At 43.3% G+C, this 20115-nt stretch overlaps 1 protein-coding gene across 4 annotated transcripts in view; it reads left to right on the forward strand.

The window, feature by feature from the left end:
* Positions 1–19450, forward strand: part of pex5lb (peroxisomal biogenesis factor 5-like b) — a 38093-nt gene extending 18643 nt beyond the window's left edge. For all 4 annotated transcript variants that reach the window (XM_079453688.1, XM_079453686.1, XM_079453689.1 and 1 more), the window contains 10 exons: positions 124–253; positions 1377–1452; positions 2372–2458; positions 4736–4855; positions 6167–6310; positions 8777–8847; positions 10055–10273; positions 10530–10695; positions 17036–17193; positions 17543–19450. In XM_079453688.1, the coding sequence (XP_079309814.1) occupies positions 124–253; positions 1377–1452; positions 2372–2458; positions 4736–4855; positions 6167–6310; positions 8777–8847; positions 10055–10273; positions 10530–10695; positions 17036–17193; positions 17543–17732 (1361 nt within the window). In that variant the 3' untranslated portion in view covers positions 17733–19450. The remainder of the gene's footprint in view (positions 1–123; positions 254–1376; positions 1453–2371; positions 2459–4735; positions 4856–6166; positions 6311–8776; positions 8848–10054; positions 10274–10529; positions 10696–17035; positions 17194–17542) is intronic.
* Positions 19451–20115: the final 665 nt, after the last annotated feature.

Here is a 20115-nt window from a genome sequence, read left to right on the forward strand (position 1 = left end):
TTTCCTTGACCTATCAGACAAGAGTGATCTTGCTTTTCCACTGATATATTGTTTCATTAAATAGCACAAAATTTATGGCCGCCTGTCGTTTTTATTTCCTGTCGCATGCCGTCCATTCTGCAGTGAGCAGCTCACCAATGGAGAAATGGGAGGAGGTGAGTTTATATCCAGACAGTGCCTTGACCCGAGGGAGAAAGTGGAGATACGAGAGGAAGAGGTGCACCTCCAACCATTCGTCCAGTGAGCTTCTGTGGTACGGTCTGCTTTGCCTCTTCATCACGTCTGTTTATATTGAATAAGGGTGCATTCTGGTAGAGATCAGTTTGAATTCAAGAGCAAATGCAGACAATTGATGTTCCCAAAGCACAAAATGCCTATTGGACATTGAGTTGTCACAACAATTGTCAACTTTTGGAGGCTGAACCAAGACCTCCATATGAGCTGTCCAATAGTGTATCAGGGCATGTGTATGTATTACAGTTCAGTTTGTTAACTAGAGTCCCCAGTTACTATTTTAAGTCATTTGATGTTTACCAGAACACACATACAGGGGCGGTGGGGGTGTCTCCGGAGAAGTGTGCTCAGGAATCTCTTAAAGGGGTCATATGACAATGCTAAAACTAATATAATCGTTTGTTTTAGATGTAATACAATATGTATACACAATTTAAAAACACTGTATTTTCCACATATCGTGCATGTTTGTATCTCCTCCTTGCCCCGGCTCTCCGAAACGCGTAGATGTTTTACAAAGCTCATCGCTTTGAAAAGCGAGGTGTGCTATGATTGGACAGTCAACCAGTGTGTAGTGCTTGGTTGAATACTGCAAGCATGTGATGAAAATGTAATGCTTCTAACCATATTTGGAACATCAGGTTCCAAAGCAATTGTACCTTACTTGCGTTTACATTTGGGTGGTCTTAGTCAAATCATACCACGAACTGACATAGATTTGTGCGGTGTGGTTACACGAGGCGTTTCAGGCAGGTCTGGGTGAGCATTCGCTTTTAGATAGAATCCATCTTTTGTTCCGACACTTTAATATTTTAATTTTACAACTTATAACAAATCAAAGACAGAAAAACATCTATTCACGCCATATGACCCCTTTAAATCCTTCCTGGCCTCATGGTCAGCCCACATGCATCAGTCAGTTTTGTGAGTTCTGGTTTCCTAAAAACCATGTTTTGTATGTACAGGTTGATGTACAAGTGTTTTCAGTATATAAGGTAGTGCATTAATTCGTTATAAAAGATCAATTCAGTAAGTGCATCATAATTCATCATGGATGTCAGATTATGATTGTTTAATTGAGTTGCTCCTGTACATCATTATTATTACAAAAATAATTTTTTGTGGCATCTGTCTCTCCTCAGGTCTGCAGATTTTAAAACAGATTTCTCTAACAGGCATAGCATTAGCACAGAATCCGATCCTGGACCAGCTCCTCAGGTATCCAGATGCACTCATTATACTTTGATTTGACGAATAACAATGAGAAAGACTCAAGCAGTGTTCTTTTTTCTTCACAAAAAATTTTTTTGTGTCCTTAAAATGGAACAAACCCTTGTCACTGTGGCCTTATGGGGGGACAGAATTGTTTCATTTGATGAAGAAGCAGATACTTGGGGAATTTGAACTCAAAATAGTGAGGAGAGGTACTGCTGGAGAAGCACACTTTATATACCCATACATCTTTGTACCTGACAGATACAGAATGTTACTATAAAAGGCAATCCCTGTTTTATAGCTCAGTTAATGGAAAAAGACAGATTTGCTCTTTGAAGTGAAGGGTTTTTAAAAAATTTTGGGAAGAATAATTATATCAATTATATGATATTACAAAACATTCCATATGCTTAAATGGTTTTGTTTTAAATGTTACATGTTACTAGACATACAAAAAATGTGCTGAGGTGCCGAAACGTTTCTTTTTAAGGTATTCAGTATTCTAAAATATTGCGATAAATGCATCAATATCATTTAAAAAAAAATTTAGACATACAGTTAACTACAGTTAATGTGATGTAATTACATCTTTGGTTACTATGTTCAGTTAGCTTAAGGTACATAAACATAAAGTGACCTTGGTACCAATAGATTACAAATAATTGCAAAAATTGCTCAGAAAGTTAAAGTTAGTTCTAAAAAAGGGCCACCATCTTTAGATGGGCCTTGGCTTTATATCACGTCTAATGCTGTGAAATTCATGCGTTTCTAAGTGTGGCTTAAGTGTTTTAACTGCCTTTTGGGGCCCCAGTTTACAAAAAACCTTATAGTTGCCTATTCAGCATAATGTAAGGACGGTGTTACCAAGTGACTGCTGTCTGACCTTGTCTGCATATGTGTGTATGGCCATCTGTGTTCACAGCGGCAGAAGCCCCAGCTGGGCAGCGCTTTACTGGGGAGACAACACTCTTTAGAGGAGGAGTTTGTGCGAGCCAAGGCTGCTGTGGAGGTGAGAACACACACGCTCACAAGAAGGTTATTTATTTATGAAAGTTTTGATAAAGTCTTCTTTGTTGACACACAAATCATCATACCTTGGGCTTGTTTGTATCTGCTCACCTGGGATTTGCAGTTTCTTGCATTTTGTAAGGTCAGTCTCACCCTGTGAGTTATCCTGCATAATTGGTGTATTTTTAGCCCTGGAGTGCAACATGAACACAAATGACGTCTCAGAGAGGCTGGTTTGTGATGATTTTCACTTTTCTAGTCTCGCATCCTGAAATGCTTTTTGGGCAGTAATATTCATAAGACACATCATTTAAAATGATGCGTTCAATTAAGACCAGCAGTAAGCCAGGGCAGCTGTGTAGCTATATATAACAGTGACACTGAGATATAATCAATATACTGATGCAAACTCAGAAACGTGCAAGAATCTTCAATGGAAAGCATGAGATACTGTAAGTTTTGCAGCACATCTTGTCATCCTAGTAAACTACTAGTAAAGTGGAATTTTTAGTTTTTGTAAGTTAATAATTATTGATGCATGTAGATGACGCTTTGGAAATTGAAGGAGAAGCCTGTGGTCTTAATTTTAAACATGGCTGTGCATCATATTCATTAAAATACATGCACATACGTCGGAGCCGATAGCCTTGCGGTAACATGCTCCGACATACAGCGCTGTTGCGCTCCGGGCGACCCGAGTTCGAGTCCCGGGTCGAGTTCCTTTCCTGATCCCACCCCCTTTCTCTCGCCCGATCATGAAAAAAGTATAAAACAGGTGTCCAGGGTGGCTGTGCAAGCAGGCAGATATTTGAGCATAGATTAATGACTCTAGAGATCCTTTGGGGTGTTGCATCTGCACAGCGCCTCTTTATCATTGCAACAGAAGTGCTTGGAAGAAATCGCAATCTAGGACTAGATTGATCATCCATATTCTTCTGGAGTGATATCCGTGCCATTTATTTCGATTTCATCTAACCCAGAATAGCAATCATGCAAATGGCAAGGATGACTGTGCGTGTGTCTGGGGACGTGTTTGTGTGTGTGGTGGATTTTCTGTGATTAATTGGCTCATCTAGCTACTACCTTAGTCGCAGATGCAGCACTCTTCCTCGTTTCCTTTTAATGCAAATACTAAATAGAGGATCAACTGGAAGAGGATGTCTTAAACTGTGTCACAAGATTAATTTGAACTGCCAGCAAAAATGAAACACAGAAAGATATTTTAGTCGAATCCACTCTTGAGGGAGCCAAAAACAAAAATGGATGCTAGACAAGCGCACGGATGAATGAATGAACCGTCTTTTACATTATGTCATGGTGGTGAATGGAGTTTATAGGGTCAGCCGCTGTGTGAGGCTGATAAAACAAGTTGGCAGCTGGGCTGATTGGACCTGTTCAATGAGCTGATTTCTGTTCTGTTTCGAGGAAACGAAGATAACCCAAAATTCAGTCATTGAATGAATATTCTTAATCACAATATATTTTGGTCTTGTAGATTGCCATACACGAAGCATGTCATTTTCGCTTGACTCAGAATACATGTGCATTTACACACTGTGTACTGTAAAATTATAAATAAACAGCTTCGTCACTGATTGACTGTGAACAGCAAGAGAATGTTTTGTTTAATTTGATAAAGATAGGTGATACTATTGACCAATCAGAATCAAGGACGTAAACTCCACACTGTAAGTATGTAGTATTTTGCAACACACACAAGGGTCATTTATCATAATACTGGGGTTTACAGTCAATGATAGGCTAACTGGAATCTGCTCAGACTTATATCTATAATAAAGATCTATTACCAACACATTAATCTTACTGAATGAATACGTCATACATACACACACACACAGATTTGAGCACCCCTTTTGCTGACCTCTCAGATTGATATAAACTGGATACTGTATGCAATCGGAGAGGTCTGTCAGTAATCCTGTTATTAATGTGCTTCCTGTAGATGATGGTGGATCCATAAAGAAGACGAATATGGCTCTTTGACTTTTTTACCTTCCGGCTTCAAATCCCATTAAGGCTTTTATAGATAAAAATTATATTTCCTTATAAAACTGGAGCGTGTGTGAGTATCATTGCTCCTATGGGGAACAATTAGAATCAAAAAGCACAGATCATGCTGCCAAGTGTATCCTCAGTGTTCCCAGCAAGGATACATTGTTGTTAAAACAGTTTTTATGAAGGCCATCCCGTGTGGGCCTCTTGTATGTGATATTCCAATACAGGCTGTGTTTACAATTTATGTGTCTTTCTCCTGCAGTCAGATACTGAGTTCTGGGATAAAATGCAGGCTGAGTGGGAGGAGCTGGCACGCCGGAACTGGCTGGAGGATGCTGACAGTGAAGGCCAGGTTCCACTCAACTTCTCGCCCACTGAAAAGGTATCTCTCAACCAGTCAGAATGCTCTGCATCATGATGATGACTTCATGCAATTCTCATCATTCAGACAGCTGTAAATGAACACAAACATATCTGAAGGCTCGTTGTGAATAAACAAAAAAGAAAGGCATTTTACAGAACATTACCCAATCAGAAAGCACTTAGGTTATTGGCATCCAATCTAATGTGCTATACCCCACCGCCCAATGAGATTGCTTGAAGATTATGCTTTCAGACCATCAGTATTAAAAAAATGTCCATGACGGCAGAATTGGTACAGGACTAGATTAACACTTCAAAGGCTGCAGACTCCAGATGTCAGATAATTCTCGCTTTCATCTAAAATGCGCTCTCATGTTCCATCATTGTGTGGTTCCAAGCAGCAAAGAAAGTTCAGATAAAAACCACCACAGATCTTATGATAATGTCTTATGTGGAAAAAACAAGAGTAATCATGGTTTGTTGACTTTGATTTTTACATGTTTGTTTTTTTAATTTGCTTACATGACTAGTCAAATACTGAGTCATGAATGTCTGTTTTATTGTCCGCCAGAGGAAAGTCACTTACAAGAGACAACACAAGCCTCCTTAACAAATCGCATCATTTAATTCATTTTTAATCTCTGTAGCACAAATGTATTTGGTATGCAGTTTGAGCGAGACAATACTTAGCAACGTGTCGTCTTGGAATTACAGTATAAGGTTGTTCTATCTGCATTCTGAGCAGTTTTGTTATATTGAGCTTTTGCATTCCATTTGAGCTTGTAGATGGAACCTTTCTGTTTTCTAAAGTAAGTCCCAAAATGTGCACAAAATAATGAAAAAAGAAAAGACAAAACCTGTAAATAAGTTGTCACAGAATAAGAATATGTGAATAACTAAATTTTGACAATAATATCAGATGGAACTTTTAATTCCATGGTGACGAATGGTGTTAACTCTTAAATTTGCACACGGTTTGTCTTAAAACACAAAAAACGCAGCATAGACATATAAATAACAGTAAAAAAAAAATTTTCACCATAGGGGGGTCTTTGAAGCTCCCACTTTGATGTGTAGTGTCCTGGACAGAGATACCGTAGTGTAGTATGAGTGTTGGGCATGTGTTGAAGATCATGTGAAGTTTGGGTTCCTGTGCCCTTTCCTTCTCCACACGCCTCTGATAAACCCAACCGCTCTTTTCACTGCAATATTTAAGACCACAGCATGATCCTAGATATATAAAAGCATCACACTTAGCGCTATACTCGAGTACTCTATTAAATATAGAATTTAGATTCACAGCTGTGTTCTTTGGTTCTTTTGCTTTCAGGGTTACTTCTTTCATTCCAATAACCCGTACAAAGACTACAGCAATGCATTTGAGCAGGGCATGCAGAAGTGGAGAGAGGGTGATCTAAACAGCGCTGTACTCTTGCTGGAAGCTGCTATCTTACAGGACCCTCAGGACTCAGAGGTAAAAGCCTCCATCTGTTATCATGACTCTGGAGAATTTGCCAGACATTTATTAAGCGTTAATCAAGCTCTTATTCATATAAAGGCCATTAACTCTTTACACGCCAGCTTTTTTTTTTTAAAGCCAGCGCAAGCATCTTTTAACATTTTCACTAAATTTTGATGGCTCACTTTACATTTTCTGTAATGAATATATGGAAAAACAATATATCAAAGGAAAGAACAGTGAACAGAAGAGTCTCTGCTTTCAAACAAAATGAACCGTATTCTTCTATCTTCATTTGTTCTTTTTATCACCTCTTAGATGTGGGTAGGTTCTCCAAAAATTCATCCCTTTGATTAAAAAACTGAGATAATTAGCATTTTTTTGTTAAAGCCCAGATTAGACTCCGAACAATGATTAAAAACAGATACAGTATTTACCCCAAAAAAGATCAAATATATATGTTCTAGCTTAAGAGATTCTGTAGTTTTTCTAGGGGTGTAACAGCGCCACCTGCTGTACAACAGTACAAACACTTGCCGTAATAACTAGTCTTTGGCAGGAAACTGTTGATTTTTAAATGACGAGATAACTCGTCAAAGGCAGGGAAAATAGTAAAACTACTTAGGCACGATTTGAAATGGCTGTATTGGCACGTCCAGTATAGATTGACAGCTTCTGGCTGTGGAACACGCTCAACGCGACAGCGGTCCCATCTGGTGAAAACATGGGCTAAAGGCTGCGTCAGAAAAGGTCAGACAGTGCACCAGTATTAACTTCTCTTTTTGTCCGAGGGCACATTTTGTATGAAATTTTCGCAAGCACGGTCTTCAACGAATTCAATAAAGTCTTAAATTAATGAAGAGTTGTGAAATTAGGAAGCGTATTAGACCTGCTTAGAGCGGCAGCTCTTAAAAGGGCTGCATCCTTAAATGTGCTGATGTGACTCCAGTCACCAATGTTAATCAAAGAACGAAAGAAAAGAAGAAATCTATTTGATGTTGTAGCTTTAATGAGGATTCTTCTGTATTTCATGTATTTAGCCGTAACGATTTATTAAAATCTTTTTACATTTTCTGTATATTTAGCTGTTAGAAGCACACTTATTATAATGGGTTTGGTTAGTAGAAAATATACAGGTGCATCTCAATTAATTACAATATCGTGAAAACCGTCAATATTTTTTGTCACTCATTTCAGAAAGTAAAATCAATATATTATATAGATTCATTACACACAAGGTGAAATATTTCAAGCCTTTATTTCGTGAAATTGTGATGATTATGGCTTACAGATAATGAAAACCCAAAATTCTGAAAATTATAATATTACATAAGATCAATAAAAAAAGGATATTTTTTACAGAAATGTCAGGCTTCTGTAAAGCATGTTCATTTCTATGCACCTTTTGAATTGGGGTTTCTTAAAATTACTGCATCAAAGCAGCGTGGCATGGTGGCAATCAGTCTGTGGCACTGCTCAGGTGAAATGGAAGCCCAGGTTGCTGATAACGGCCTTCATGTCATCTGCATTGTCTGGTGTCTTCTCATCTTCCTCTTGACAAAACCCCATAGAGGGTCAGGCGGGTTTGCTGGCCAATCAAGCACAGTAACACCATGGTCATTAAACCAGCTTTTGGTACCTTTTGGTAGTGTGGGCAGGTACCAAGTCCTGCTGGAAAATGAAATCAGCATACCAGCAGAAAGAAGTGCTCAAAAATGTCCTGATAGATGGCTGCGTGGTCTGTGGACTTCAGAAAACACAGTGGACCAACACCAGCATATGACATGTCAGCCCAAACATCACTGACTGTGGAAACTTCACACTGGATTTCAAGCAACATGGATTCTGTGCCTCTCTACTCTTCCTCCAGACTCTGGGACCTTGATTTCCAAATTTAATACAAAATGTTCTTTCATCTGAAAAGAGGACTTTGGTCCACTGTGTTTTCTGAAATCCACAGTTCGCTCTCGGCTCTCGTCCCGAGTGAATCACAGAAGTGCTGAACAACCAGTTCATGTCCAGTTCAAATCCTTTTACTCAGGATCTCCTCCTTACGAAAGGCGACAGATTACATAACCTCCCGACTTGATGTTTTTAGATTTTTTTACTGCCCAAAGCAAGCATATGTGATGGACAGTGGAGCATTGCTCAGTCTGCAACGCTGGGCATTTAATGAAATTTCCCATGTTTTATGAGCCGAGATGATGGAGGACAGATGGCGTAAACCTCTGGGATGGCTTATGAATGCGATCCTGTCTAATTCGTATAAAAACCATGTTACAATCCACCGTCAATGTTACTTGAGTGAGATTCCATTAAATTCACTGAACAAGCAAGGGCACAATGATATGTTTTATAAAACTGTCAGCCCTGGTAATTTTACTTTTTTTTTATGCTTCCCTTCAAGCTATTTCAGTCTATTATTTTGGCTATAATGATGCTTGTTTTTTTATATTGTAATGCTTATTGTTCTCCACATAGGCTTGGCAGGTTTTGGGGACCGCGCAGGCAGAGAATGAGAATGAGCAGGCAGCCATTGTTTGTCTGCAGAGGTCAGTAGACATTCACAGGAGTATAGCGATTAATGCTTGATGTTTGCCAGATGAGCGTTAAAGTTGGGGTTACACACGCAGTGTCTGCCAATCTCATATTAATCTTGAGTACCTAGTACAGTAGTATTGCATACGTTGTATCTGCGAAGAGTATTTATTTTGATCACATTTATAAAAGACAGATACAGCTGTATGATTATTTCCGGAAAATTCCGGAAAAGGCAGGAGGGATGGAACTAACATCATCGCATTAATCCCTTCATGTTTTTTACATTATGCACGTAACGTTACACGGCGATTGCTAAGAAAACACAGACATATGACTTGGTTTTACCTACCACCTGCGGTTCATATCTGGCATCTTTTAGGACTGGAACCGTGCCAAGCAATCCCCAAATTCAGCATTATATCCGGCGTTTATATAACATTCATCACTGAAATGCCGTGATCAGAAAAAGAACGACTGACTTCTCTCACTATCAAAAGTGTAACGAGCTGCAGGCGCACAGCGCAGCCAATCTTGACGCAGTGCAGCCAAACTTGATGGTAGGCGGGTCGTCTGTTGGATCCCTGTTTTTTGTTACAAAACAGGGATCCAGACTTATTAAAAAACTTTCCGAAACAAGTTGGGGGTGTGTATTAAGCACAGAAATACTACGTCATATGTCCAACTCGTTTTTTAACAAGTTCACTAGGTTAAGCATGAGAAGCCAGCATGTTAAACATTGTAAAGCAGTCAGAATGAACGAAACTGTGTAAAATCCCCCATTTATTGATCTGTTCTCTGAGGGTGAGGGAAGTTGTAAATACAACATATTAATGACCTTTTGTCAGGGATTACACAGGCTTTTGGGACACTGTGATGAATCTGAATCGTCTTAAAGAAAGCAGGGTGTTCAGGATTTATTTCCTAAATCCACAAATCATTGAAACATCTGCTGGGTTAAAGACTGTACAATTAATCATGTGGCTTATCACTGAACCTTCTATTAATTTTATATCGAGTAGCCTATGCTTAATGTATGCCTATATAGAAAATCATCCAGATACAGTGACACACTCTTCCGTGGTTAAAGTGTATAGGTCAGCTTCCTTTTTCTGCCTTCATTAACTGTCACTCACTCATTATCTGTACGTCTCAATTTCTTCTTACTGTTTTTCACTTTACTCGCTCACTCCCTTGTATCTTTCTTTCCTGGTTTAACAGATGTTTGGAGCTTCGCCCAAATAATCTAAAGGCTCTAATGGCCCTGGCAGTGAGCCTGACTAACACAGGCCAACAACAGGAAGCATGTGGGGCTCTCCACCGCTGGATCAGATATAACCCCAGATACAGACATCTGCTGCAGCACAGGAGCCCTCTGGACGGCTCCCCGCTGCCTCGCCGCAGAGGATCCTCCATCTCCCCCATCTCTACTCTCGGATGGTACAGTCTACTTTGTTGAGCTGATCTAACTCAGTGCATCTCAGTTTATTTATTTTCAGAACTACATTTTGCCAAATTTAATAAAATACAGCTTTAGGTCACAAACACAATTCACAAATGCTTAAACATATATCTAGAAGCCAAGAACTTTAGGTCCCCTGTAGAGTATGTTTGGTAAAATATTTGGTTGTGAGACCAGCATCCTTAACGTATGTTGTTAAGCTGCGTAGGTTTTCATGATGGGATGTGTGTTTAGTTCTCAACTGGTGGAAGTGTTGGATCTGTATCAGGAAGCAGTGCAGCAGAATGCAGAAGTAGTGGACCCTGATCTCCAGACAGGTCTGGGTGTGCTCTTCAACCTCAGCTCAGAGTTTGACAAAGCTGTGGATGCCTTCAACGCTGCACTGTCTGTGCGACCCGAGGTAAGCGAGACGGTCACAGTCATTACATTTTTTGAATGCTGCAGAGTTGTTTATGCAGACATTGGGTCTAACCTTTCTATTATTGAATAAGGCATATCGGCATGATCGTGTTATCTTTGCAATGTAATCATTGAAGGACAGCTGTTCATCGAATATGACTCTGAGGTTCCTGGCTGTTTTGGAAGGAGTGACTGTGGTATTGCCAAGTTGGATGGTGAGATCGTGTTGCACCATGGGGTGTGCCAGAAACACAAGTAGTTCTGTCTTGGCCGGGTTCAGCTGGAGGTGATGCTCTTTCATCCAAGCTAAGATGTCTTCTAGTCAGGCTGTTATGCGAGCTGCTACACTGGTATCGTCTGGGTGGAACGAGATGAAGATCAGCATAGCAATGATACAAGAAGCTATGTGCCCGTATGATGGGTCCAAGGATGTCATGTAGATGGAAAAAAGCAGTGGTCCAAGGACCGACCCCAGTGATCATGTAGTGAGCAGTGGACAGCAAGCCCCTCCATGACACCCTGAAGGATCTGCCGGAGAGGTAGGATTTGAACCAGCAGAGAGGAGTGCCTGAGATGCCCTAACAGGGTTGCTAGCAGTATCTGGTTATTGACAGTGTCAAACGCTGCAGATAGGTCTAGCAGAATCAGACCAAGGATTTAGATTCCGCCTCGGCTAGCCGAAGTGCTTCTGTGACCGATAGCAGTGCAGTCTCAGTAGAGTGGTTTGTTTTGAAGCCAGACTGCTTGTCATGCAGTAGTTTGTTCTGGGATAGGTAGAAAGACACCTGGTTGAAAACTGCCCTTTCAAGAGTTTTTGCAATAAATGGGCGGCCGGCGGAGAGAGACAGGCCTCTCTATCTGTCGGTAGTAGAGGGGTCCAATGTGGGTTTCTTAAGTAGGGGCGTTACCTGGGCCTGTTTGAATGTGGATGGAAAAGTGCCGGTGAGCAGGAAGGTGTTGTTGATGTGTGTGAGTGTGCTGGATATGGCCTGAAGGAGATGGGAGGGGTTTGGGTCAAGGAGACAGGTGGTGGGGTAGCTGGAGAGAAGTCGGGTGACTTGTATCAGTCAGTGGAGCGAAAGAGGAGAGTTTGATGTTTGAAGTGAGGGTAGTGTGTACCAAGGTCTGAGGTGCTGAAAATTGTTTGCTGAGGGATGATGTTTTCTCAGTGAAAAATACAGTGAAGTCCTCCGCATTCAAAGATGAAATCGGCGGGGGAGGAGGGGGGCAAAGGAGAAAGTAAATGGTCTTGAAAAGCTGCAGAGTGTTAGGTGCATTGCTCACCTTGGTGGAATAGAAAGACGGTTTAGCTGTGGTAACACTAGCAGAGAAAGAGGAGAGTAGTGATGGGTAGTCCCTTAGGTCAGCAGGATTCTTGGTCTTGCGCCATTTCCTTTCAGCAGCCCTGAGTGTACTCCGTTGTTCACGGAGGATGTAAGAGCTGGGCTGGAGGACAGAGGACAAAGGTTATCTAGACCGGATGTAAGTGTTGAGCATAAGGTGTCGTTGGCAGTTTAAGCCTCTAGAGATGCAAAGTTGGAGGGAAGAGAGGATGTCACTTTAGCAGACAGGGTTCTAGGGGAGAGAGCGAAGGTTCCATCTTAAATAAACAGGTAGTGGTGTTGGTGTAGTGCATGTAGAGAGGAGCATTATGAAAGTGCCAGTGAATCAGCTTGGTCGGTAGTCGCGCAGGTCGGTGGAGTCTTCACACGAGGGATGATGCTACCACTGACACTCACCACGCCAGCGCAGACGCACTGTATGTGTTGAGATTATGACCGATGCGCCTAATGTCATAATTAGAAATCACAGTCAGGGTCATATATACATCCCTTTTATAGTATAGATATTGTAAGCACATATTTAAGATAAACTTATTTTATTTACTTTTTTCCAGATGTACAAAATATAATAATTGAGACTTTTTCATTTAATCAATTTATTGTTTCAAAAATCTTTTTGTTTTTATTTCCATACTTTATGAATATGATTTGTAAAATCTTTGAATTTCTTCTTTCATCTTCCACTGACTATCTAGCACCCCCTTGTGGCCTCTGGTAGTACCTGCACCACAATTTGAAAACCATCTGACCCTGCAGTGCTTTTAAAGGGGAAATTCACCCAAAAATCTACTTTGTGTGATTTTTTTACTCACCCACATGACGTTAAACATGTTTAGAGAACTTCTGGCGTCTTCGGAGCACCATCCATCCATCCATTTTCTTCCGCTTATCCGGGACCGGGTCGCGGGGGCAGCAGTCTAAGCAGAGATGCCCAGACATCCCTCACCCTAGACACTTCCTCCAGCTCTTCCGGGGGGACACCGAGGCGTTCCCAGGCCAGCCGGGAGACATAGTCCCACCAGCGTGTCCTAGGTCTTCCCCGGGGTCTCCTCCCGGTCGGACGGGCCCGGAACACCTTCCGAGGAAGGCGTCCAGTAGGCATCCGTAACAGATGCCCAAGCCACCTCAGCTGACCCCTCTCGATGTGGAGGAGCAGCGGCTCTACTCCGAGCTCCTCGCGGGTGACCGAGCTTCTCACCCTATCTCTAAGGGATCGCCCAGCCACCCTGCGGAGGAAGCTCATTTCAGCCGCCTGTATCCGGGATCTTGTCCTTTCGGTCATGACCCAAAGCTCATGACCATAGGTGAGAGTAGGAACGTAGATTGACCGGTAAATTGAGAGCTTCGCCTTGCGGCTCAGCTCTTTCTTCACCACGACGGACCGGTACATCGACCGCATTACTGCAGAAGCTGCACCGATCCGTCTGTCAATCTCCCGTTCCATCCTTCCCTCACTCGTGAACAAGACCCCGAGATACTTAAACTCCTCCACTTGAGGAAGGAACTCTCCACCAACCTGAAGTGGGCAAGCCACCCTTTTCCGACTGAGGACCATGGCCTCGGATTTGGAGGTACTGATTTTCATTCCAGCCGCTTCACACTCTGCTGTAAACCGTCCCAGTGCATGCTGAAGGTCCTGGTTTGAAGGGGCCAACACGACGACATCATCCGCAAATAGCAGAGACGAGATCGTGTGGTCCCCAAACCTGACACCCTCCGGCCCCTGGCTGCGCCTAGAAATTCTGTCCATAAAAATTACGAACAGAACCGGTGACAAAGGGCAGCCCTGCCGGAGTCCGACATGCACTGGGAACAGGTCCGACTTACTGCCGGCAATGCGAACCAAGCTCCTGCTTCGGTCGTACAGGGACCTGACAGCCCTTAGCAAAGGACCACAGACCCCATACTCCCGAAGCACCCTCCACAGGATGCCGCGAGGGACACAGTCGAATGCTTTCTCCAAATCCACAAAACACATGTGGATTGGTTGAGCAAACTCCCATGCACCCTCCAGCACCCTGTAGAGGGTGTAGAGCTGGTCCAGTGTTCCACGGCCTGGACGAAAACCACACTGTTCCTCCTGAATCCGAGGTTCTACTATCGGCCGTATTCTCCTCTCCAGTACCCTGGCATAGACTTTCCCGGGAAGGCTGAGAAGTGTGATCCCCCTGTAGTTGGAACACACCCTCCGGTCCCCCTTCTTAAAAAGAGGGACCACCACCCCGGTCTGCCATCCCAGAGGCACTGTCCCCGACCGCCACGCGATGCTGCAGAGGCGTGTCAGCCAAGACAGCCCCACAACATCCAGAGACATGAGGTACTCAGGGCGAATCTCATCCACCCCCGGTGCCCTGCCACTGAGGAGTTTCTTGACTACCTCAGTGACTTCGGCTTGGGTGATGGGCGAGTCCACCTCTGAGCCCTCAGCCTCTGCTTCCTCAATGGAGGACGTGACGGTGGGATTGAGGAGATCCTCGAAGTACTCCTTCCACCGACCGACGACATCCCCAGTTGAGGTCAACAGCCTCCCACCTCCACTGTAAACAGCGTTGGTAGGGCACTGTTTCCCTCTCCTGAGGCGCCGGACGGTTTGCCAGAATCTCTTCGAGGCCAGTCGATAGTCCTTCTCCATGGCCTCACCAAACTCCTCCCAGGCCCGAGTTTTTGCCTCCACAACCACCCGGGCAGCAGTCCGCTTGGCCTGCCGGTACCTGTCAGCTGCCTCAGGAGTCCCACAAGCCAACCAGGCCCGATAAGACTCCTTCTTCAGCTTGACGGTTTCCCTTACTTCCGGTGTCCACCACCGGGTTCGGGGATTCCCGCCTCGACAGGCACCGGAGACCTTACGGCCACAGCTCCGAGTGGCCGCTTCGACAATGGAGGCGGAAAACATGGTCCACTCGGACTCAATGTCTCCAGCCTCCCTCGGGATCTGGTTGAAGCTCTGTCGGAGGTGGGAGTTAAAGATCTCTCTGACAGGAGACTCCGCCAGGCGTTCCCAGCAGACCCTTACAGTACGTTTGGGTCTGCCGAGTCTGTCCAGCTTCCTCTCCTGCCATCGGATCCAACTCACCACCAGGTGGTGATCAGTTGACAGCTCCGCCCCTCTCTTAACCCGAGTGTCCAAAACATATGGTCGCAGGTCAGATGAAACGACCACAAAGTCGATCATCGACCTGCGGCCTAGGGTGTCCTGGTGCCACGTGCACTGATGGACACCCTTATGCTTGAACATGGTGTTCGTTATAGACAAACTGTGACTAGCACAGAAGTCCAATAACTGAACACCGCTCGGGTTCAGATCAGGGGGGCCGTTCCTCCCAATCACGCCCCTCCAGGTGTCACTGTCGTTGCCGACATGGGCGTTGAAGTCCCCCAGTAGGACGACCGAGTCCCCAGTCGGAGCACTTTCCAGCACCCCTCCCAGAGACTCCAAGAAGGTCGGGTACTCTGCACTGCCGTTCGGCCCGTAGGCACAAACAACAGTGAGAGACCTAACCCCGACCCGTAGGCGCAGGGAAACGACCCTCTCGTTCACCGGGGTAAACTCCAACACATGGCGGGAGAGCTGGGGGGCTATAAGCAGACCCACACCAGCCCGCCGCCTCTCACCATGGGCAACTCCAGAGTGATGAAGTGTCCATCCTCTCTCGAGGAGTGTGGTTCCAGAGCCCAAGCCATGCGTAGAGGTGATCCCGACTATCTCTAGTCGGAACCTCTCAACCTCCCGCACCATCTCAGGCTCCTTCCCCGCCAGCGAGGTGACATTCCACGTCCCTAGAGCTAGCTTCCGTGTCCAGGGATCGGGCTGTCGAGGCACTCTCCTCCGACTGCCGCCCGATCCACAATGCACCGACCCCCTATGGTCCCTCCCGCACGTGGTGAGCCCACGGGAAGGCGGCCCCACGTCGCTCCTTCGGGCTGAGCCCGGCCGGACCCCGTGGGGAAAGGCCCGGCCACCAGGCGCTCGCATACGAGCACCGACCCCGGGCCTGGCTCCAGGGTGGTGCCCCGGTTGCGCCATACCGGGCGACGTCACGGTCCTTGTTTTTGTAAACATCATATGGGGTTTTTGAACCACTCTTAGTCTGACCCGTCGCCTAGGACCTGTTTGCCTTGGGAGACCCTACCAGGGGCATATAGCCCCCGACAACATAGCTCCTAGGGTCACTCGGGTACTCAAACCCCTCCACCACGTTAAGGTGGCGGTTCAAGGAAGGGAGCACAAATAAAGATATTAAGGTGACATCCGAGAGATTCATGTGATGTGTTTTACCTTTTTTTTGTTTTTCGATTTTTCCCCTGTAAAGCTGCTTTGGAACGGTGCAAATTGTGAAAAGCAATATATTGAATTGAATTGAATTGAATTGAATTGAATTTCCAGGCCGTCTAATTGACATCATGGTGTCAGTTTTGTCATCTGCGCATAGTGACTCTGCGCGACGAGCTTGCTTGATGTGTGAAAAACAAACCAAAATACTGACTTTAATCAATTTATTCTCCTCTGTCTTGTCATTGTATGGCCCGCTTTCACGAGAGCACTTCTTCGTCTTCTTCTTGGGCGAGAGCAATTTGACGCATGCGTGTTAGGTTTGTGTGCTAAACGCCGCATGGGGCTTGCCCCTATTGGAAACGGGCGTTCTGACTCACAACGCAGAAAAGTGCTCTCGTGAACACGTGCCATACACTGAAAAGACAGAGGAGAATATATTGATTTAAGTCGTATTGTAGTTTGTTTTAAAGCATTCTCTTCGCTTAAAAAAAGTTCTACTTAGTCACTATGCACGGATGGAAAAAATTCACGTTGTCTTTAGTAATTTTCTGGACCTTGGCAAAAACTGACACCATGATGTCTATGAGGCGGCCTGGAAATCTCTCGGATGTCACCTTAATATCTTTATTTGTGCTCCGAAGACACCAGAAGTTCCCCTAACATGAGTTGATTTTTGTGTGAACTTCCACGTTAACTCTCATTTTCTAATCCTGAATGTTCCACAGGACTATTTACTGTGGAATCGCCTGGGGGCAACGCTGGCTAATGGAGACCACAGTGAAGAGGCAGTAGAGGCTTACACCAGAGCTCTGGAGCTCCAGCCAGGCTTCATCCGCTCCAGATATAACCTCGGCATCAGCTGCATCAACCTAGGGGCACATCGGTAAAACACCTGTTAAATACTGTATATCATAAAATTGGTAAATTAGGGGTCATGAGTCATGATCAGGTCAGAACCGTAATTGTACTTCAGAGTTTCAAGCATACTTCCAAAGGGGCATGTGCCATGCATTACATACCTCCTGGACTGAGAGGCAAAGAACATTACGATACTCTGAAGTTTTCTGGCACGCTCTTCCTCCTAGGACTGTCACAGACACACCTTTTTGTCTTTTACAAGTGTCATTTTATGTGTGGTGTTGAAAAATCACTTGCAGCACCCTTGGGAAATACGTTTCTTAACTGTTCTTGTTCTCAAAAAGGCTTATGCATAAATTAAATTTCTCCTACAGGGAGGCAGTGAGCCACTTTCTGACAGCACTGCACCAGCAGAGGAAGAGCAGGAGTCATCAGGTGATGTCCAGCAATATTTGGGCTGCTCTGCGAATTGCCCTTTCCCTCATGGACCAGCCAGAACTTTTCCAGGCAGCCAGTGTGGGAGATCTGGACCTTCTAATGAGGGCCTTCAACATGGACATGTGATTAATATGTGAAATATTGTATTCACTACAACCGTAGGCTAGGCATGAGTGAATGAGGAATGTCAATATAATATGCAGAGTGTGCACAGCTATTTTTGGTGTATTTATTGACTAAAACCATCTTTACCTTCTTTAGAGGACTTCCACTGTGGAGGTCATTTATTCAATAGAGCACAAAATGAAGGGTTTTAAAACAAAAGTAATAAATAAGATCGACTTTAAACATTTAAAGAGAACGAGTGAGAGCAAAAAGCACTTTTTCCTTGATGTTAGTTATATTTTATTGTAATATTTTTAAGCTTATCTGAAGACTTTGTATACTTGAGAAACATAAGCCAAATGGGAATAGGGGAGGTATTTTGTTCAGTCTATGGGTATGCATTGAATATATATCTATTTACCATTTCTCAAGCATGCACCTGTGACATACTGCAATGCTTATTCCTCACCACTAAGTGAAGCTGTTGTCCCACTGAAAAAGCACACCCATGATATATCAGCGCGTCATTTACCAAACCCAGTGACACTAAGTGCAGTATGACATTGTGAATGATTTTTACTTTAGGATGCAACGCCCTCTCTGGGTGATCTACGCCCAGGTGTGCAGGCAGGGTGTGTTCTCCCGGCCATCTGTCTTCCAGCAAGCCCTTTTTAATGCTGTGTTCTCCGGGGCACTCTGGATCAGGGCTCGGTGGGGAACAACTTCAAAGACCCTGCATGAAAGGTCACAGCAAAAGCAGTAGTGTGTTGAAAGTGACTTGATGTAGGAGCATTATCCCAAACGTTTAAATAGAACTGAATACATTGACAAATACTGTAAATGATCTACTATATGTAAGCAACAACATCCTGGCTGTACAGTTCAACTGTGGGACTTTGTAAGTTTAAAGTGAATTTACTGTGACCGAAAACCCTTTATTCTACAGAGATGCTGTATAATTTGAAGAAGCAATTTGAGGAGTTATTATTTGAGCCCAGTTAAATAGTTTTAGGCTGAATATTTTTTGAAGACATAACTATGCAAACCGGAATTGCTAAATTTACCAAAAATGTGTGTGTAATGAAGTTTGTCTTTATGATTTTGCCACTATGCACCAATAGTGAAGTCTTATAAGATGTCAGATGAGATTATTGAAGGTGCATTGAATAATTGCTGATAAATTAAAGACAGATGATAAATAGCCACAATCAATGCATTATTCTGCTGTGCAGTGAGAGACAAGACTTCTTCATTAGATGCACTATACTGCTTATTACAATAGATTTAAGTCATTTGGAAAAGTGATAAAAAAGGAATGCATGCATGATATACAAACAGCCTTTTCACATTACTGAATGTAACCACTATTAATGTGCATTTTAAAAGCCTGCATTGCAATAGAACACAATTAAAACACCAACTAGGTACATATGACAATATTTAAATGCCATGTGTATGTCTGGGCACAGTATGGGGGCATTAATAACACTTGTCTAGTGGTATATCACACTAGTTTTGCTATGACCAGAGCTGTTACCTATGTAACTATCCATATAATTAGAAATGACTGTTTAAAATGTAGAATGGTAGAAATACATTTTATTTAATTTTTTAATAATGTAAAAAAGAGAATTTCATGGAATGAACAGTCATACAATGTATGCATGTCTAGCTGTCAAATATCATGTTTCAAAATGCATTTATAACCAGTTTATTAAAACTGTATTTTAGAAGATCTGAAATATGTCTCCGTCTTCTTTAAAAAAGAGTGCATGGTGCATGACTTGTTATCAAAGCCCCAACCCCTCACAGGAACGTGACTTTCCTTCCATCTGAATGCCACTTTTACTTTTGTAAGGGGATGTTGGAACCGGGTGGATGATACAAAAAAACAATTAAAGGGGTCATATGACACGGCAAAAACAAATATTATTATTTGATTTAGATGTAATGCAACGTGTATACAAGATTTAAGGTTCAAAAACACATTTTAGCAGTGCGTAGGAATTGGAACATCAGGTTCCAAAGAAATTGTACTGACAGGTATGCCCACCTTACTTGCATTTACATTTGGGTGGTCTTAGTCAAATCATACCATGAACTGACGTAAGTTTGTCGGGGTGTGGTTACACAAGGTATTTCAGGCAGGTCTGGGTGAGCATTCACTTTCAGATAGAATGCATCTTTTGTTGTTCAATTTTACGTGTCTAATATATGCATGGGAAACTTATGACACACCAAAGACATGGGAAAACACGTATTCGCAACATATGACCCCTTTAATAAACATGGAAAACATCCTTTGAAAAGGCCTTTAGTTTTAAAGTGCCCTTGTTGCAATACCTTAAATTTGTAGACCAAAGGCCTATGTCTCTGCTAATTGAATTAACACATAACTTTGAAT

The sequence above is a fragment of the Barbatula barbatula genome (assembly GCF_947034865.1).
Source record: "Barbatula barbatula genome assembly, chromosome: 3".
Taxonomy (NCBI): Eukaryota; Metazoa; Chordata; class Actinopteri; order Cypriniformes; family Nemacheilidae; genus Barbatula; species Barbatula barbatula.